The sequence below is a fragment of the Acinonyx jubatus genome, chromosome D3 (genome assembly GCF_027475565.1).
Source record: "Acinonyx jubatus isolate Ajub_Pintada_27869175 chromosome D3, VMU_Ajub_asm_v1.0, whole genome shotgun sequence".
Taxonomy (NCBI): Eukaryota; Metazoa; Chordata; class Mammalia; order Carnivora; family Felidae; genus Acinonyx; species Acinonyx jubatus.
In genome coordinates, this window is record NC_069392.1 from 33,939,407 (window position 1) to 33,961,559 (window position 22,153).

At 36.9% G+C, this 22,153-nt stretch overlaps 1 protein-coding gene and 1 pseudogene across 3 annotated transcripts in view; both read right to left on the reverse strand.

The window, feature by feature from the left end:
* Positions 1 to 376: 376 nt before the first annotated feature.
* The window catches only part of TWSG1 (twisted gastrulation BMP signaling modulator 1), a 73,124-nt gene continuing 51,347 nt past the window's right edge, over positions 377 to 22,153 (reverse strand). For all 3 annotated transcript variants that reach the window (XM_053205493.1, XM_027068489.2, XM_015061609.3), the window contains exons 4-5: positions 6,019 to 6,285; positions 377 to 3,400 (exon numbers count right to left, since the gene is read on the reverse strand). In XM_053205493.1, the coding sequence (XP_053061468.1) occupies positions 3,219 to 3,400; positions 6,019 to 6,285 (449 nt within the window). In that variant the 3' untranslated portion in view covers positions 377 to 3,218. The remainder of the gene's footprint in view (positions 3,401 to 6,018; positions 6,286 to 22,153) is intronic.
* On the reverse strand, positions 12,251 to 20,152 carry LOC128312301 (gametocyte-specific factor 1-like; annotated as a pseudogene).

The following is a 22,153-nucleotide window of genomic DNA, read 5'->3' on the forward strand; positions in this document are numbered from 1 at the left end:
TGAATCTATCATAAAGGTACCATTTATGGCTCTCAATTCTAATAACGTCATCCCATGAGGGTCACTGTGGGAGAGCGGGGAGTGATTTTCCTACCTTGACCTTCCTGTGACTCCTTCCAACCATCAGATAGATCTCCTGAGCCTTGTAGAACAAGGAGAATGTTAAGTATTTCATTTCAAAGTTTCCCCCGTATTGGAACAAAGCGCATGAAAAAGCAGAGAGCAAACTATTAAAGAGCCTTTGTTTCAACACAATGTGTAGGGACATCCAGAGTGAAGGGTACACGCTTCCCTCAAACTAGAACTTCACTAGACAGAAATGTCACATTTATTCTAGTGTTTGTTCTACACTGAAGTTAGCAAAAAGCAGGACACAGTCATTTCAATTTTTTATTAAAATACTCTTTTGCTTATAGGGACAACCAAAGAAAAAAATGCGTAATTCTACATGTTGTAGATCATGTGAAATACAATTAACATAGACTCTGGGGAATGTAGGATAGATTTTAAAAATCTTCAAGGAAGCTTTCACAAAAACAAACTTTAAATATGTGGCTTATTCATATCTACCTCATTTTTCAGAAGTTTTAGTTTCTTTTCTCTATGTTGATGCTACTCTGCTTTATAAATAATTGTTCAAATATTCTAAAAGTTTACCAATTTTGTTTCCTGAAGCTTTAGAAATATTATTTCTAAATGAAAGCCTCTCTTTTATAGCATTCTATGTAAACAAAGACTTACTTTATTTGAATTATCATTTGATTTGGTGCCACTATTTTGAGTACATTTCTGCAATAATTAGATGTTATGGGGACAAAGAGAGACAGGAAAACTAACTAGCAGGGGCATGTCTTACCCTAGGAAAGAAACTTTTATATATAGCTTTTATAATACCTACTGATTTAGGGGTTTTTTGATCTAGTTATAAAATAGTTAACCTAATTTTTGATTTAAAAAAAAAAGAATTTTTACCAGAGCTTCAAGTTAGAAGTAAATCATATCTAGAATAGTAATAAAGGGTCTAAATTTTAGTGGGGTTACTGGCTTCTGAAATGTTATACTTTTATTTTGGAAAACATTATTATTAAAAACTTGAAATACATTATAAACTGGTAATGGAATCTTTTAGGTAAACTCTGTCTTTCAATCCCCTCATAAACCACAAAAACAAAGCAAAATTGAATATGAAATTAACCATTGCATTTAGGGATAATTTCTACTGGGAGAAATAGATGTAAGGAAAATCAGTTCAAATACAATATGGTTCAAGAAATTACCTTCCCAGTATAAGGGCAGAAGAGATATTACAGTTAAAAATTTAATAATGAAGTCCTAATAAAGATGATAAATGCAGTTAAAAAGTGTCATAGTTAAGGCAACATTAAGCACTGTCAATAAACACAGAAGGATTTCTATATTCAGAGATATGAAATTACTTTGAAGAATACCAAAGTGGAAATGAAGCACCTGGATGTAGATTCCTTTAAAACTTTCTCTTTTTTAGTTTAAAAGGTTTTAAGAAAACCATTACCTTTGTAGGCATTAATGAAGAAGGAAAGCCAAAATGTTTTCAAGGCACTTTTAAACAGAGGCATTTTAGGTGGAAGTAAGAAAAGGATATCCCAATGTTTTCCTATTAAAAAAAATACACACAAGAGCTAAATTTTAACTTTTTTTTTAAAGGCCAAACGTTTTTGAAAAGGCTAAAGTACCTTTAGTATTCATTAGAGTAGTCTGAAAGAACAGAAAGGTATTAAGGCTTTAGATTTTATGATAGTTAATTATGATATTACATATGATTTTGTAATTAACTATTGTTCATACAATGAATACAAATACAAAGTGTCTAAGAGCATTATCTATTTTTATGTACTAAAATATTTAGACATACAAAAAAGATATTCCTGCAAGTTACTTGTAACTCATAATGTACTGAAAAATTAATAATTTTGTATAGTCAAGAGTCTCTGTAATATAAATATTTATGTTTTAGATTCATGCTTGAAGACTGGGATTTTATTACGATGAAGGACACATAGTATTTAAGCTTATCATTATCGAAACATATAAAACAAAATAGTCTGTAGTGTACTTGGAGTTAACATCATCTTAAACAGAGATTTCTTTTTCATTGCATACCCTTCACCTCCCACTGTCTGATTATACTTTGTAGTGAGAACATTCTATCCAGATGGAAACCTAAAGGAAAGATTACACTATAACAAAATAGTTTAAGTTTGCTTCCCATAAGAATTGCCAGCTTTTTCAACCTTCCCTGTTCACACCGGAGAGTTTCCTCTTTATCTCCTCCTGTCACTCAGCTTAGGAACAAGGCTCTGCCCACGCTGTCTGTACAACAGGACGAAGTGTTTCCCTGGTGCTCTAAGTGGAGTCTGATTTGGCAGGCACTTCCCATCCTGAGTGTTCCGTAAGCTGGTACCTTAAGTCTGAGAAATGCTTATCTTCCTAATTCTTTATACCCTAGCAGAATATTTAATGCAATGTCATAGGTGTGCCTTGCAATTCTTGGTCAGAATTCACCTACCTCAGCACTTTGGGCAGGGGCATGTAAGAGAAGGAGAAATTTTCCTCAAAGCTCTGTCAGCATGTGTATTACAGGATGGATTCTACTACGTAAGAGTTTTAAACTGTAAAATGTAGTAAGCATTTACTTTCTAAAACCAACATTACAAGGTTTGAAATTAAGCCTTTAATGGTGAAATTTATGTGAGTTCTCATCGGACTATCTACCCTATTTATAGAAGAGATAAATGAGACAAGGTACAGTGAGTGAAGACTGGTGTACGACTGGAAAAACTCAGTGTCCCAGGAGTAGTATATGAAGAAGTCATAACTTCTGTTAATGTGCTCTAACACTTTCAAAACCAAAGGCTTTTGGAATGCTAGAAAAAAAATGACATCAGGCTTTGTCAAAAAACCTCAGATCTTTCAAGAAATTCTCTGTGTACTTGCTTCTCATATGATCAAAGTTGTAAATGTATTTAAGAGGAAAGGGCTTATTGCCAGTGGGCTATAAAATCAACCAGAGCAGTGATAATTATAATTTAACACATTACTGGATTTGTCATACTTTAACTCTGTCCAAATTCTATCTTCTTAACCAGCTAGCATGCCGGTGCAACCAGTAGAGCTCAATGAATAGTTTTTCATATCTTTCTTGTTGTCTAGATTGCTTTGGTTTGCATTCTTCTCCTTCTTTAGAACATGCAGTTCATACATTTGACAGTTTTACTACCATAGTCGATGCATTCTGGACCAATGCACTCGCAGCAGGCGTTATGGAACCAGCGATATTTGGACGCTCCCATGGATTCACAGGATATTTTACACTGATGTATGGACATGCAGTCATCAAAATAAACCACAGTACACATGTGTTCTGAAAAAGAAAAAATTAAGAGCTCAGAGCAAGAAAGAGGAAAATCAGGAAATGCTTTAATACCTGTCTGATATTAATAGTTATTCTTGGTTCTCTTACTGCTAGTCTACACAGGACAATGGAGGAGGTGTAGGAAAAAAGATCACATTTGTTAATTATATTGAGAAAGAAGCCAGAGTCTCCCACTCCAGTTGAAGAAGGTAAAGGACTTCCTTAGTCACTTTATCAGATTCTGGACTTTGATCTCAAAGTTAAGGTTACTAGGCTTAACGTTTGCTATGCTTCAGAGCTGTGCCTTTTAAATTGGGCATTCCTTCCTTCTTTCCTTCCTTCTTTCCTTCCTTCTTTCCTTCCTTCTTTCCTTCCTTCCTCCCTTCCTTCCTTCCTTCCTTCCTTCCTTCCTTCCTTCCTTCCTTCCTTCCTTCCTTCCTTCTTTCTATTTATATTTGAGAGAGAGGTGGGGGGAGCGTGAGCAGGAGGGGCAGAGAGGGAGGGAGACAGAGGATCTGAAATGGGCTCTGCACTGACAGCAGAGAGCCTGATGAGGGGTTTGAACTCAAGAACCATGAGATAGTGACTTGAGCCAAAGTTGGACACTTAACTGACTGAGCCACCCAGGCACCTCAAATTGGGCATTTCTGATAAGATTTCCTTAGAGGAGAGAATTCTCTGGCTAAAAGAAGTTTGAAAAATACTGTTCTAAAGCTATACTGAGAATTTACAAAAAAAACAAAACAAACTTAATTCAAATGATGCAAAATGGTTAGCAATACTTGGCACAATTCTGCATTAGCTATTTAAAAACGCTCATATTATCAGTAGCAATTTCTAGTCTTGCTTTCCAACACAACTATTTTTGATTGTTTCAATTTTTAGTTCTCCTGGTGGTTAATGTCATATAATGACCTAGCTAGGAGGATAGGGTACATGAAATAAATAAAGACAATAAAAAATATTAATAGAGAGTGTATGATTAGAGTCTGTTATTTTACAGAGCCATTTATAGAACTGATAAATTACCAGGCGTCTGAATAGCAAGGAAAGGTTTAATGGAAAAGAGCGGGCTTGTATTAGGAAGAAGAGTGAAATGCAAAGTTACCAGGTAACAAAATAAGGAAAGTCACAAGGAGACCAGTGCAGTGAGCATGGGGAACGGAGTGGAGGCCAGTCCCGCTGCAGTGAAAGGTTGGCAGCAGGAGACAGCAGAACCATCACTGGCTATAGAAGATGAGATCAAGTCAAGACAGAAAACACGAAGGCCAGTACAGCATGAGACCAGGCAGACTAGGGACTGAGCAGGACAGGGGAGCTTTGAATCTCCAGGTGATTAGTAACTTTTTTTCATTTATTAATTGAACAAGTATTTATGGATCACCTACTATGGAATGGCCATTATGGACTCAAAGAGTAATGAGAGAATCCAAGGAACTAAGTACAAAATGGTAGACCTATAAGTTAAAAACAGACAACAAGTCAAAACACAAATATGGGGAGAAGGAATAGAGCTAATTTGCTCTAGAGGTAAGAGCAGGGGCACCTAGAGAAGGTGTCAAAGAGGAGAAACTTTGTCTCGAAAGATAGTTGGTGTTTCCAGGAAACTTGGCTTCCTGCTAATTATTTTATTAAATTAAATGATATTTGAACAAAATTTATGAATTATCATTGAATGCCTATTATACTGATTACATTTTAGTGGAGAAAATGATAGCAAAATACCTTAATAAGGCATATTCCATATATTTCTGATGTTTTCCAAAATCTGCAATTTGTCTCTTAAGGTAGTATAACCAAAAAGCAACAAGAATGCTTACTCTGAGTATCATTAACAAATGCTGTTTTGCTTTTACTACTGATATCCAAAGGTCATACTATTTCAGATAGGCAGGGTTATAAGGGAGGGCACAAGAAAAAGCCAAATAAGAAATAATACAAATTATACTATTTATGCATAATTCATTTCATATTTTAAGAAATAAAAACTTCATCATTGCCATATTCTTCCACAGTAAAATGGTGCAGAGCCTTTTACTTGAAAATATCAAAGATTTTATAAAAGTTACATGCCCTTTACATTAAGGAATGACCTATCCTCACTAATAAGCGTTCTTTAATATGGTTTTCAAAGTTATACAAGTCATTCTTTCATTTAGTTCCCCTTCTGACCAACAGCACTGGGGACAGTTTATACCTGGAGATTAGACGTCTGTAATACCAACTTGCTCATAAAGAAATTTAGCAGATGACCTCAGTAGCATTTTTGGTACCAATGCTATTACAAAAACGTGACTTCCTAGGACACTCTGAATATTACCTGACAGTGTGCAATGCTATATGAAGTAAGCAGCACTGTTGCTATCCTATGGAAAGAACAATTTAAGCCTAACACAAATAAACATCAAAATTAGAACCAGATTATCTATCTTCCAACACAACCTCTATCACTGTGACCATGAAGGAGTGGTGACTATATGCCTGACATGCCTCCTTATCTACTTAGGGATTAGGGTCATTAAAGTCCAGAATTTACTTAAAATTAGACAAACTCAAAGATACTGTAGGTTTCACAGACCACCCAGAAAGTGAGGGGGCAAGATAGAAAGTCAGCTGTGGGCAGTTACCTTTGTCACTGGAGTAAGGTGCGTGAACATTATTGCTAGGAACAGACACATTTTGATGGTGTGGCTGGTTCACAGTTTCTAAAAAGGAAACCAGATTCTCATGATGCGAGAGTTCCTCTGCAACAGGGAAGGAAACAATGTTCCAGTTCAACTGAGTGTCTCCTTCTGTGAGCGCCCGGAAGAGAGAAGGGATTGGCTCGTGAAGCTCCTCCACCGTGCTCTTTGAGGTTGGAGGTGTGTCACTATAGTTTCTAGGATTACACATACCTGGAGGAGAAGGGACGAAGAAAATAAAAGTTAATTTTTCTCCCTGACTGGAATATCATGCAATACTATCTTGCAATCAAAGCTCCAACATATTAAAATTAGGCTGCTTCTACATATACGTAGATATCTTCCTAGCCTTTTTGGCTGAGAGGGCCCAGAAGTGATGACACCCCTGTAGCATTGAGCACATCAAGTGCCCAGATGTTGTTTTCTAAATACCTAACCTCCACTAAGAGGGACCAGAGCTATTTTGAGAAAAGACTGATTCCAGAACTAGGTCAGGGAAAGTACAAAATGACCCTGGGATACTTTCTATCCCAAAAAGTAAGGAAATGCTCAGTGAATAATGGGACATATCAAAACACAGGATGTAACTTGAAGGGGTTCCTACTGGCCAAATAGACAATTTTAATGTCAAAATAAATGATGATAGTAATGGATTACCACCTGACAAATAAAATAGGAACTAATGAGTCCTTATATTACCGATAAATGAATGAAGGAAAAGCTCCCCAACTGATAAATGTAGAAGGAATGAAGGAAATAGAAAATCACCACTTGGCAATTATCATAGAGGTGTTTGATTCAGAAGGGAGTCATCAATGGATGCTAAAGCTTGTGGGTGGAGGTCAGATGAGGAACATATTAAAGTACTCCAGGATCATCCTACATAACATAAAGTCTCTGCTCAATAAAACTCTCAAGGGAAAGACCGCAGTACTGTTTCAGACTGAATGAGTCTGAACAGACATGACAACTAAATGCATCACATATTCTGGATAGCAGCCTGGATCAGAAGAGGTATCACAAGGGATACTGCTGAGACATTTGGCAAAATATGAATGAAGTTTGTGGACTGGATGGCAATGTTGTAACAATGTTATATACGAGAATGTTCTAGTTAGAAAACACAGACTAGAATATTTAGTAGTGATGGGATATCATGTATAAAGCTTGTTTTCTAAAGGTTCAAAAAAGGATGAATGATCATGTGTGTTGGGTATGCGTATATGGAGAGGGAGTAGTACTGAACAATGGAGCAAATTCGATAAAATGTTAGTAACTGGGGAATCTAGGTGAGGGATACAGGAATCTTCACCCTTCTGGCAGATTTTCTCTATATTTGAAGTTATTTCAAAATGAATTATTTTGGAGGCACCTGGGTGGCTCAGGTTATGATCTCCCAGTTCATGAGTTTGAGCCCCACATCAGGCTCTGTGCTGATGGCGTGGAGCCTGCTTGGGATTCTGGCTCCCTTTCTCTCTGCCCCTCCCCTGCTGATTTTCTCTCTCTTTCTCAAAAATAATAAACATTTTAACAAAAAAAAAAGAATCATTTTTTAAAAAAATCTTAAAAAGGAAAACCGGTAGAGGGGAATTAGCGATAGTGACTATAGAAAATGTTTCCAAGGTGTTTTGTTATAAAGGGAAGAGCTGAGAAAATGCTTAATCAGCCCCAGTCTTTGGGCAATAATAGCCCAACATCCAGCTGATATTGTGGAGCAGAAGGGAGCTACCCAGAATGCGAGTTCTGAGCTAATTAAATGATTATTATTGTCTTAAGCCACTACATTTGGGGGTAGGTTGTTTAGCAGTACTAATAACTGGAACAGAGCCCTCCGGATTTTCTTTCATGAATACTGTACTTTAAACACTAAATTATATTTCACTTTGGTTTAGTATCTATTAGGTCTAATATGGAGTTTTTCTTTTTCCTCAGACTAAAATTTTGAACTGTTAAACCAAATTTATAAATTCCTAGATTTTATAAATTTAGGCGGAAGGGAAAATCATCTCGTGTTTTCCACATGTTACTTGTTTAAGGGACATGGCAAGAACTGAGGATAACGAGGTTGTTTATACTCTTCATAAAATCTTTTAAAACACAGGAACCCTTAATGATTTAGGTGATGACACAGAATGATGGATTAAAGGGTCAATCTGACTCCTTTATTCATAAAAGAGGAAATGGGCCCAGATAAATTAAATCATTCATCCACTGTTATATAATCTAGGATTAATGCCAACATTATGATTCAGTCTGATTTCACATCCATTGCTGATTTCAATAACCACATTCTATAAATAACTGTTAAGTGGCACTGAAAAGCAAATAATACTTAGAATACGTGAATTATAAAATATACATAATTTATTCTTCTGCCGGATTTTATAATGAATGAAAATTAGTAATCTGAGATGAAAAGGTAAACAACAGAGCTCAATGGTTGGAAGAGGTAAACTCAACATCTACTGGGACTTTAAACAAACTTCAGGGCTCATTTCCAGAGATTTCATTACATTCAAAAAAGTTTTGAGGGGAGAGATCTGTGCATTTAACAAACTTAGGCCAAAAACATCTGTAATTTAAATCTGAATACACTGTGTTAAAACCAGTATGCATGAAGTAAATGCTTGCTATCTAGATAATATTTTTCCATGGCATGATTTTAAAGCTTTCACATATCTTTCTCTTTTTACAGCTAGGATTACATTCAGAGAGATCATCACTAGAAACTCTTCTTAGGCAATGCAGATTTTGACCCTGCATTTCTTGCCTGAAGCACTCTTCAAATTCCGAATTCTTTCAAGCATGGGGAGTTATGAAATCTGATCTTCCAATGACATGTGCGATTTATCCTGCTCAGGAAAACCAACTTTTTAAAATTTCTGGAAGTTCTTTTTTTTTTTTTTTTTAATATTTTACAAATTTATTTTAGAGAGAGAGGAGGTGTGAGGGGACCAGGGGCAGAGAGAGAGGGACACAGAGAATCCAAGGCAGGCTCTGCACTGTCAGCACAGAACCCGACACGGGGCTCAAACCCACGAACTGTGAGATCACAGTCTGAGCTTAAATCAAAAGTCAGACACTCAAATGACTGAGCCACCCAGGCACCCCTGGAAATTCTTTAGTTGTCTATATTCATTATGTACAATGGATTAATTTCTGGGGAGAAAGTTACTAACCACTCACAGCTTAAAACAATTAGGAAAACTACTCTGGAAAGCATCTATCATCCTCCTGAAGTTTATCATTGTTAGCTTTTCTTTAGTTGGCTACAGAGGTTATTTTCACTATCATTGTGTTGAGGCAGTTTGTTACTTTGTGCCATTCTATCACTACAGTGAAGTTTTTAAATTTTAAAGAAACCGGCTCTGCACAAGGCAGTCAGGAGAGGCTTCAAATCAGGAAACAAATGGCAACCATTGAAAAGGCAAGCATTTCAAATCCTTTAGGTGCATAGAACTTTGATACAATTTGTTTCAGCAAGCCAGAATTCACTACTATTGTGCTCTAGATCTACAACTACTAAGTACAAAGATTTTTTCTGATGTGTGCTTAATTCTTTTATATATCTGACCTGTGTCTTCATACATTTGAAAACTAAGGTTATATTAAAGTAGAGCTTACTTGATGAAACCACGTTTTAGGGTAGTTATTAAGACTACGGGGGAAAATTATTACTTTCCTTAATGTGCATGGTTAAAAGCAACCACGGAGTCCAGAAAAATGTACAATAAAGAAGCAACATTGCTTTCCACTCCTCCCACCCCCAATTCCACTCCCCAGACACACCCACTTTAAAAGTGTTCTTGGGACACCTGGGGGGCTCAGTTGGTTGAGCGTCTGATTTCAGGTCATGATCCCACAGGTGGTTCCTGAGTTCAAGCCCCACATGTCAGGCTTTCTGCTGTCAGTGCAGAACCTGCTTTGGATCCTCTGTCTCCCTGTCTCCCTGCCCCTCTCCCACTCTCTCTCTCTCTCTCTCAAAAAGAAAAAAGAAAAAGAAAAAAGTCTGTTCTTAAGTTTCTCTGGTAGTTACCTCTACGAGAATTTAAATAAAAATGGTTAATTACCAGAAGCAGTAAAAAACATCTTAGACCTTATCTATTAATCCTCTTATATGAGAGATGAAGATTAAGTTCATTTACACTAGACTCTTTCTTGTGTTTCTAATAATTATATTATTCTAATACTATAGAATACTCCTTTGCAGTCTTAAATATACTTAAACTTCTGATTCTTATTCCACATCTCTTAATTCCCTCATTTGCAGATAAGGATGCCAGTGTCTTCCCACTTTCCCCACCCAACTCCTCCTAACTTATGTTGACAAACTTAATAAAAACCTTCTGTTGCCTAAATACAATGAAATCTTCTTGTCTTAGTATACTTGATTTTGAAAGTTGAAAACCAGCAAACAGCAGTTTACCTTAACATGACCCCATGAACATTGTTCACTGAAAAGCACACAGTATGATAGGATTTCCTTGTCCAATGCTGTATTATCAGAAGCAAATTTTCTAATTTTAAGATAAAATGAATTTTTTTCCATGAACTCCATACAATACTGAAAAACAGCTACATTTCACACAGCATTACCTATCAGGGCTTCTTGCCAAAAATTTTAACCTGAATCCAACCAAACTTTTAACAACTAGCTTCAAATTACTGGAAACACAGAGGGATAGAGGAACAAGCTAAATGACAACCTCAAGGAAATAAAGTTAGACCCTTAATGTGGGATATTCTACAGGCAAACTGATACTGTTTCTTCAATATGTCAGGTGGCATGAGAAAAAAACCACACACCAGATACCACATAAGCATCTTGTTTGGATCAATTTGAACATATCAACTATACAAACATGCTTTTGAGACAAATGGAGAAACTTGATTATGAACTGGAATGTTAGGTTATACCAAGAAATTACTGTTAATTTTGTAGGTTTCATAATGGCATTATGATTTAAAAAGTAAATGTATTTTCTTTTAGGGATTGAAACTGAAGAATGTAGGGGTAAAAATTATTTACTGTCTGTAGTTTGCTTTTAAATATTCTGTGCCAGGTAAGAAAAAAAAAAGGAGGAAAGGATAGATGAAACGAATGTAGCTTATTTTTGATAATTGTTGAATCCAGTGATGGGTATATAGGAATTCATCATGCTACTCTCTCTACTTCTCTGGATGTGAAAATTTTCATAATGGCAAATCAACTGCCATATTTAATTCCTAGGACTAATGTTTTCTTATTGAACTTCTGCATTTTCTTGTACTTTCTATGCTAGGAATTTTCTTGGAATGTGTGTGTGTGTGTGTTTGTGTGTTTGTGTGTGTTTGTACCACAGACAACAAGCTTATAACAAATCTTGAAGAATTATTCTGCTTCTCAAGTGTATGCTAGATATCCTATGGAACACATTTTCTTCTCAGAGATAGGCTTCTCAGGGCCCTCACTTATTGCTTCGGGCAGACTAGTTGTCTCTTAAGCCTCTGTATTATTTATGCTTTTAATTTTCTGTGTATTATGATGTTTCAACATCTTTCTGGCTGGGGAGAGACTGCTCCTTCCTGGGCTAGTCAATTCTTAAAGCCAGCAGTGGGCTCAGCCAGAAGGAGGCTTTTGATATGCAAATTAACCAAACCCTGAGCCACACCTCCTCTATCACCCAAGCACCCCAGGAGGCATGCGCTTAATGAAGCCAGACCTGGTGCTAAGCAACTAGCGAGTGTCTCTAGGGCCTAGAGCCCATGGGAATTATTCAAACTGGCCAGTTCTAAACTGTACGCTCGGCCCTGCCTTTACTTTCCAGTGGAAACCCCACTGAAGATTCTGGCCCAGATTTTCCTCCTGTTCCTGTCTTTTGCCACTTGATAAAAAGCTGGTGCTTCCCCTATGACCCTGGATGGCATGCAGTGACCCCCTCTCTGAGACCTGTGATTTATAATGAACTTTGTTCCTCACTGAGCCTTTCCTGACTGACCACAGAACAGCCTCCTGTGTAGCTTTCATCTTATAACTGTCCTTAAATCACCTCCTGGTTAAAGCCAGTATTTCCTTCAACCCATGTTTTTCTCTTTCTTGGTCTTTTGCCTTATTTTCTCTGATACCACACCAAATGTGGTGTGTGCAAAGTACACTTAAGAGTTCTTGCTGTCCAAAAATGTTTTTAATTTTACATTCACATTCTTGATCAATAATTTGTCAGAACAAAATAATTTTCCTACTGCGTATTTAAGACGTTGGTCCAGTGACAGTAATGAGAAGTCTGATGGCAGTGTGATTCTTCTTCTTTTCTTGACTCTGGTTTTCTACTCACATGATTTATTTTATTTTAAGTAGGCTCCATGCCCAAAGTGGGGCTTGAACTCACAACCTTGAGATCAAGAGTTGCATGCTTTACCAACTGAGCCAGCCAGGCGCCCTTGCAGTGTAATTCTTATTCCTTGTACATACACTCTATTGTTATTTCTGAGATCTTTCAGAATATTATTTAACTTGGCAATAGGAAGACTTATAGGAGGCTGTGTTTAGATGTAGGTGTTTTCTCATTCATCTTGTTCTGCATTCTGTAGATTCTTCCAGTCTAACGATGCATGTTTTTTTCTCAGCCTTGGGAAGTTTTCTTCTATTATTTCTTTGACAGCTTCTTTCCTCCTATTTTTGATTCTTTTCTGGAGTATCTATTTTTCCCTGTCATATTTTCCATCTGTCTGTTTGCTCTATATTTCTATGACATTCCAATGTTATTTCCAACCCCTCTTAATTTACAATTTTTCTAATCAAATTTTAAATTTGCAAATGCTTTCTTGTTCTGTTTTTTATAATATAATAATAAAATATAATATGTTTTCTCAAATTCCTCCAAAATATAGCCATCAGTTTTCTTAAAGATTTATTTCCTAAAGATTTCCTCCATGGTCAGCTGGTCTGCTGCTGTACCATGTTCTTTCCTTCAAGGAACTTGCTCTACTTTGTTCACAGGTCTGGTTATTAGGCTGGAGACATTTCCTCTCCTGCAATGCCTGAATGAGGGGATCTTGACTCTGGTGTGCCAACCACACACCAGTGCTTGTAGTCCTTTCAACTTAATTCCTTCATTTTCTCTAGAGAGAATCTCTCCATTTTTTTTTAACCTGGGTTATTTTGAATGTTTTGTATGAAGAATGAGAGAGGGGATAGGGTATCAAATCATACAGCTGTTCTTTAGACACATCTTTAAATAACCTTTCTATTTTCACGTATATTTCTCATTCTTACACACCACAAAAGTCAAAGCTGAGCCTGAAGATTCACTGGGGGGTTTAGTTAGGAAAGTCACTCCTCACCCTGCCATAACCCCCTTTTCTGCAAATTGTTTTGGTGTTGCTTCCAATCTGTTTACTAAACAGCAAGATTCTCCATCTTCCTTTTAGGTATTTCTCCAATTTCTCTTTCTCTTTGTTGTTAAAGTTCATTTCCAGTTGTATTCTTTTATTTCATTTTACTGGAGTTTAAAAAGTACAAGGGAGAGCATGTGTGAAAACAGACCACTGTGTTGAACCAGAAGTCACATTTGCTTTAAGGGTATGAAAATGTGATGAATCATATTTTCTTTTGCTTTTTCTTGCACTCTGGCTCTTGACCTCTCCCCCATTCCCTCTTCCATCTCGTTTTCCCCAGAATCTCTTGTATCCAACTTCCTATAAGGCATCTCCACTTGAAAACCTTATATGCTCCTCAAACTCAACTGTCCCGGTCATCTTCCCCAACATACCTGGGCATTATTATAGGCATTCTCTATCTTGGTTTCTGTCACAATTTATCCAGTCACACAAGCCAGAAACCCAGAGGCTACTTTGGCTCTCATTTCTCAATTCCCACTCCCAAGGTGTCACCAAGTATGGTCAAGTTAATCTAATTGTTGTTCCAGTTAGGCCACATTTGTTCATCTCTTCTGCTATCACTCTAGACCAAGTCCCCATGAAATTTTGACTAGACCTAAAAGCACTGTATTTTGATGGATTTTAAACTCTATCTTCCATTCTCCCTCAGAAACTCTAGACCTTTAAAACGCATGTTACTGAATTTTGCTATCTGTTATCCCTCCTTTTGGCTATTAGCTTCTGAACACTCAGGCATACTTCTTCCTCACTAACCAATAACTTCAATACCTGGATCACCACTTCATTTCCACCCCTAGACCCACTGTCATTGTTGACAATTTCAATATTCACACTGAAGATCCCCCTAATACCCTGGTCTTTTGTTGCTAGACCCCCTTAGTGATAGGGTTTGTAAATCCACCCCACCTCAGTCATACAACTCATAGGTCTAGCATTAATTCCCTTCTTTCCTTATATCTTACATCCAGTTCAAACCACACTCTGACAACTTACATGCAAAATATTTTCTGAATCTGAGCCTCACCATCTCCACTAATGTCAATAATCCTAGTCTACTCTACTATCATCTGTTACTTCAACTACCACAACCACCTCCTAACTGATCCCCCATCTCCTCTCTTCACACCCTAAAGTCTGTCTTTTGTGCAGAGGTGTCCAGAATGGTCATTTAAAAAATGTAATTCGGATATCACCAATGCATCCTCTCCAGTTGGTTTCCATTATACTTAGGGTACAATCCAAATTCCCTTCCTGGCCTCCAAGACCTAGTCCTTACCCACCTCTCCCATTCATCTCCCTCCACCCTTCCTCTTCATCACTAACATTGGGCCATACTGATCTGTTTTCAAACTTGGATCTTTAGCCACTGCACTTAAAACATATTTTGATATATTAAGTGGTACACATCAATCTTTTGTTAATGATGGTTAACTAAAGTTACTGATTTCTAAAGCTTGTTGGAGACAGACTGTTTTTAACTCTAAAAAATTAGAACTTTCCAGTACTGACAAAAGGAGGAAAAAAAGCTCTTTGAGACTTATCATTCACCTGTTTTCCCTAAATGAAAAAAAAATTATTAAAAGATGCCTTCTACTCTAAGTAAAAGTAAAATTATTCTAAAGGTATCTTGGATTCAGGAGTACTTGGGTGGCACAGTTAGTTGGTTAAGTGTCTGACCTTGGCTCAGGTCATGATTTCACAGTTTGTGGGTTTGAGCCCCACATAGGGCTCTGTGCTGACAGCTCAGAGTCTGGAGCCTGCTTCGGATTCATTCTCTCTCTGTCTGTCTGTCTCTCTCTCTCTCTCTCTCTCTCTCTCTCTCTGCCTCTCCCCTGCTTGTGCTCTCTCTCTCTCAAAAGTAAACAAATAAACATTAAAAAAATTAAAGGTATCTTGGATTCTGTTTATTATACTTTTATAAAATAAAATGTCTTTATTGGAAGTATGTATGAGGAATATTCAACTTTAGAGAGAGGTATGGGTGGTATAAAGAAGGGAGACATTTCATATATATACTTTCTTGTATTGTTTGAATTTACTGTATGTAAATAGTAACTTTAGTTTTTAAATTATATTTTAGAGGAAAATACATATGTGTTAATAGTAGTTGATATCAAAGGTCCTTCTTTTCTATATTTTCCTAAAATTCAACACAGTACTTTCACCTTAAATGACGTACTTAGATGTGCAAAATTGTTGCTTCCTTAGGAGTTTTCTTTAAAAAACTGAATATATTTCAGATTTTAAAAAAAGGATAGATTTGAATAGCAGTTTCCAAAGAATAGTCTAAGAGCTTTGTGGAGTCTCCAGGATCCTTTCAGAGGAATCATACAGTCAAAGTAATTTTCACAAGACTTCGTTTGTTTCACAGGTCTGACGTTGGCACTGATGACACAAAAGTAATGATGAGCAGAACATTTGGCAACTTAGCTTGAATCAAGGCAGTGGTACCAAACTGTTATCAGCAGTCATTGTGTTCTTCACTACCAAATACAGTTTTAGTTTGTTTTTAAAGGCTCATTTCACTTAAGACAATGCTTAATGGAGCAAATAAAAATTATTAGTTTCATTAAGTAGAGATCCTTGAATACATGACTTTTTAATATTCTGTGTGATGAACTGGGAAACATGCAAAAAATACTTGCTGCATACTTAAGTGCAATGCCCGTCTTGAGGAAATAGCTTATTTTTTTAATTTTTAAAAAATTTTTAAAAAATGTTTACTTATTTTTGACAGAGAGAGACAGAGCATGAGCAGGGAAGGGGCAGAGAGAGAGAGGGAGACACAGAATCCGAAGCAGGCTCCAGGCTCTGAGCTGTCAGCACAGAGCCTGACGTGGGGCTTGAACTCACGAGCTGTGAGATCATGACCTGAGCCAAAGTCGGATGCTCAACCGATTGAGCCACCCAGGCACCCCGATTTTTTTAACTTTTATTTATTTTTGAGAGACAGAGAGCGCGAGTGGGGAAGGGGCAGAGAGAGAGGGGGAGACACAGAATCCAAAACAGTCTCCAGGCTCTGAGCTGTCAGCAGAGGCCAAAAGGCCACTGGTGAGACAAATAGTAACTGAAACTGAGAAACAAGGACATGCGTTGTCTAGAGCAGCTTTCCTTAATCTTTTAGAACTCATGCCCTGTTTTCATAAACATAAAAATCCCATCACCATCTGTCCTCTCACGAGTTGTCATAGCGATACGATGCCTTTCAATGCAGACTCAACACATATTGCCTAGTAGGGCAGAGACAACATTAGGAAGGGCCATAACAATGTAGTCTAAGTATGCAGTTCTCAGATGGTCTGGCTAAATCCAAGAGAAAATTTGGAGTTCACAGAATACAGCTTTGTGCCCAAGCCCAACTATCTACAGAGATCATGAAAAATTAATAGTTGTAAATAACTATTAAGTCCAACATCATATACTAGCTTAAAAGTGATAGTTATAATGGCTACAAATATAATGGCTACTGTGTTATGTGATTTTAGAAGGACACCAGCTTTGCCTTCATCTTCACAAGAAGCCGAGTAACATATAATGTGTAACATACAAAAATTAGTACAGCAGAACAGGTCACAGAGCACGGACTTGAAAGCCAGGCTTGAGTCCCAGCTTTCTTTCAGACTAGTTGTCTAACCTTAGGGAGGTCATTTAAACTCTCAGATGTTTCCTCAAGGAAACATCTGTCAAACAGATGAAGGATAATAACATTCTCATACTCCTTAGGTTTGTTGTAAGGACCAAATTAATATATGGAAAGTACTCGACATATACAGATGTTATATAAGCATTAGCTATTAGTTTTTTAGAAAGTATTCCTTGGCTGACTAGTAATCCAATTTGGACACTGCTACGCTGACTTTTTAAAAAAGAATTAAGAAGTGTTCCACTAGACAAAACTCTTTAGGGAGTCATACAGTATATATGGAATGCATGGTCTAAGAATCAAGACATCTTGAACTGAAGATGCACTAATTAACTGTAATTAATTCATTCAACAGCAGAATCTCATCTGATCTCTTCAAATTTTACAATATCAACAAAACTACTGTCGTTTGTTTAATTCACTGATAAACATTTTAAACTTAATTTTTTTTTGTTTTAACAATAAATCTTTATTGAAAGACATTAAAGACAGAAAGATATTAAGTAGAAAGCAATACCATTCTTATGGGTAGGAAGATTCAACATTAAAACTATATTAACACTCTGGGGCATCTGGGTGGTTCGGTCGGTTAAGCATCCAACTCTTGATTTTGGCTCAGGTCATGATCTCACGGTTCATGGGATTGAGCCCCGCATAGGGCTCTGCACTGACAGTGTGGAGCCTACTTGGAATTCTCTCTCTCCCTCTCTGTCTGCCCCTCTCCTGCATGCACTCTTTCTATCTCTCTTAAAATAAATAAATAAACTTTAAAAAAAAGCTATATCAACACTCCAAAAATGTATCTGTAAATTTAGTGTATGTCCAACAAAAATCCTAAGGTTTCTTTATGTTGACATGAATAAAGTCTCTTTATTTTGAGAATTAGATGCATGAATAAAATTTACATAAGATCATATTGTCCATGCTATTTTCCTCCGTAACCTATTTTTTAACAGACTTTTTTTTTTAATCTATGTTGATGCTTTATTTGAAATAGTTCTTCTGAGTTTCAGGGTTCTTTCCTGCATCAAATGAATGAAAGTCAAAGCAGGGAGGAAAAAAGAAAAAGGTACTTGTCAGTTTGAAAGTCACAGTTTATCTTTCTATAATTAGATTAGGAGGGGAAAAAATGAAGAACCCATTGGTAGCAGGAAGAAGCAAGAGTATTCTAGGGTCTGGCATTTGATGAAATAGATATTCAGTTACTGTTCATTTCCATTGTTTTTCCATGGCAGAACATACAGCAGAGACTTGGGAATGCACATGCCTGAAGCCAGGTTACTCTTATGTTCCATAACTATGTTGCTTGCAGGGTTGTTGCTGCCACAGTAGTTGGCTGTGCCCCAGACAAATGGGGTGCTGGTCTGTTCCCACAGATCTTTATCCCAGTCTTCATCGCAAGGAGGGGCACTGCCAGGTGCTCTTGGCCAGAGTCTCTTGTCCAGGGTTCCTGGTTTGGTTGACAACATCCTGCTCAATACAACTTTTATCGTCACAGCTTGAGATATAGTGGCTGATTTCGGCCCGAGGAACCGGTGGCGAGCATTGAAGGGACAAGTAGCCAATTTGTTTGCGACATCAGGATGATTATTTCTGCACTTGGTAAGATGATAAGGAAACCTGCAGGCCCTGATCTGGTGGTTTTTATCATAGGGGAATTATAATAGCTTCTCAGGGTCCAGGGAATTGATGTAAGTTTCTTCCATGTTGGAAATGAAGCAGCTGAATCCAAGTGCTGGTTGAGACACACTCTTCCCACAGTCGCTTTCTCTTAACAGACTTTTTTAGAACAGTTTTATGGAAAAATTGAAAAGACAGGACAGAGTATAACTAATAACTCTACACTTAGTTTCCCCTATTATTAGCATTGTATATAGTATGGTACTTTTGTTAAAATTAATGAACCAATATTGATACATTATTATTAAATAAAGTCCATACTTTTTTCAGATTTCTATAGTATTTACCTAATATCCTTTTCCTGTTCCAAGATCCCTTTTAGGATGTCACACTGTGTTTAGCCATTATGTCTCTTCAGGCTCCTCTTGGCTGTTGTAGTTTCTCAATTTTACTAGTTTTTAATGACTTTGACAGTTTTGAGTAGTACTAGGCAGGTATTTTGTAGAACACCCCACTTTTAGAATTTGTCTAACGTTCTTCTCACAATAAGAGTCAGGCTATGGGCTATTGGGAGGAAGGCTACAGAGGTAAAGTGCTATTTTCGTCAAATTAAATCAAAGCTACACACTACCAACAAGATTTATGGCTTCTGATGCTGACCTTGACCACCTGGCTGAAATAGTGTAAGATTTCTCCACTGCAAAGTTACTCTCCCCCACCCTGCCACCACACCATTTAGAGGGAAGTGACTATGAGCAGCCCAAACCTACGCAGGGTGCAGTTCTGCTGCGGCTTCTCGAGGGCAGACCATCTACATAGTTATTTTGAATTCTGCCTTGGAGATCTGTCTCTTCTCTTCCACTAATTAACTTATTTAATCAAATATTTGTATCAGCGTAGACTCATGAATACTTATTTTATACTGTTAGTTATGATCCAGTATTACTTTATTTTGTTGCTTATTTTTAGCCACCAGGACACTCACACATCAATCAATATGGGTATCTTTTTTTTTTTTTTTTTTTAGCACTTCCTTATCTTTTGGCACTATAGTATGTTCCAGGCTTATCTTCTTTATTTCCTGCCTCAGTGTTAGAACCAGCTGTTTCTCCAAGGAGTCTGGCTCCCTATTCTCTTATTGGAGAATGATATTAGAAACCAAAATCTGAGTGCAAAGTGTGCTCATTGTACTGGAGCAGGATACCCTTTTAAGACGTCTTTTTAGGGGCGCCTGGGGGGCTCAGTTGGTTAAGCGTCTGACTCTTGATTTGGACTCAGATCACAATCTCATTGTTGGTGAGATCGAACCACGTGCTGGGCTTTGCGCTGACAGTGTGGAGCCTGCTTGGGATTCTCTCTCTCTGCCCCTCCCCTGCTCATGTTCTCTCTCTTTCTCTCTCAGTGATGAGGGAACAAAAGGCAAGCTGACACTCCCACCCCCCCCACCCCCCACCTAGATGAGATATGTGTGATATTCCTTGGGGACTCCTGGCTGCCCAAGAACACAGGAAAGGGAAAAAACAAATGGTTAACTGATAGAGATCATAGACCTGCAGGACATAAGTCTCCATCACTCCTCCATAGTGATGTGGGAATCAAAGGCAGAAGGAAATGGCAGATAGAATTAAATTTCCTTGTAACCTGTAGCCCACTGACAAATACTTGAGGCTGGCAGAGTAAAACTTTTCTCCAGGAACTCCCTACTGTCTTAATGCTAATGCTTTGCTAGAGGGAAAACAACTATCACTTGACAATATCTAGGGCTCCACTATCCTGTGATTCTTCTTTAGCATATGAAAATCTCACTGGAAACTTCCCCTGGACTTTACCTCCCACCAACTCCATAGTATATAAGCAGTCTCTCCTCAAGGTCTGGGGCAGCTCTTCCTGCCTGCGGATCCTGTTCCCGTGCTTCAATAAAATCACCTTTTTGCACCAAAGACGTCTTCAAGAATTCTATCTTGGTCATCAGCTCTGGACCCCATGAACCCCACTAAACCTCATCATCAAAATAAATATACTTAAAAATTTTTTGTAAAAGATATTTTTAAAAGGCAGAAGATATATAGGACATATACTACAAACAAACTCAAAAGTTCTTTCTTGGATAAGGAAGGTGAACTATGCCCATGAGTAACTTTAAAAATCGTTTAAATGAAAGCAGGCCCCTTGCTTTGTCTGGGGCTCATATACAAATACAAAAGCAAAATAACTTCATAATGCAATTCCCAAACCTGCTTCTATGACAACTGAAGGGAACTTTAAATAATAAGCAATTTGGTCTAGAAATGTGAGACCAATTATCATTTCTAAAAATAATAGTCCAATGGGTATCACAAAAGAGAATCCTTTTTTTTCAAAGGTTAATTTAGTAAAAAAGGTATAGCTATGAAAAAAAAAACTTAAATAAAAAACAATTACCTAACATAGCTTTATTTTGGAAAAAAAAGGTAATTGAACTTGTTCCTGAATATTATTCCATGACTCATATTTGATATATGTAACAGATTACAGTGCGTTGAAAGGAAAGACAAGGATATTTAATGACCATCTTTGAAGAAAATTCACTCTAAATAAGCAGCTACTATTAGTAACAGAAAATTGTGACTGGAATCATTTTGGAATTAGCCCCTGGGCTATTTGTCACATGGATAAATTAAACTCAGTTTCGTTACTTATTACTTTCTAAATCAATAAATCAGCTTTAAAAGTGAACTCTGAATAGGCACATATGACTCTAGTCTTCAGTGTCCTTAAGTACTTGTTGGGTAACAATTATAAACATCAGAGCCCATCAAACATCATTAAGCAAAATAAAACCAAGTAAAAAAAAGCCTATGTTCCTTGACATATCAATTCTGGCATATGTATTAAATCAAATGCAACACTTAAAATGGTTGGATTTGATGGAAACCACGATGTATCTAAATAATATGCATTGTTTTCTTAAATACTCTGAATATTTTAAAAGGAAATGGAAAATGGAAATTTTCCATAAAATGGAAAATCATATTTGTCAGTAAGGATTTAAAAATAAATGTTTACTGTAGGATACAAAATTAACATATAGAAATCTGTTGCATTTCTATACACTAATAATGATAAAGCAGAAAGAGAAATTAAGAAAACAATTCCCTTTACAGTTGCATCAAAAAGAATAAAATGCCAAGGAATTAACTTAACCAGGAAGATTAAAGACCTGTACTCTGAAAACTGTAAAACAGTGATGAAAGAAATTGAAGAAAACACAAATAAATGGAAAAATAAACCATGGTTGGAAGAATTAATATTGTTAAAATGTCCATACTACCCAAAGCAATATACAGATTCAATGCAATCCCTAACAAAATACCAATAGTATTTTTCACAAAACTAGAACAAACAATCTTAAAATTTGTATGGAACCACAAAAAACTTCAAAGAGCCAAAACAATCTTG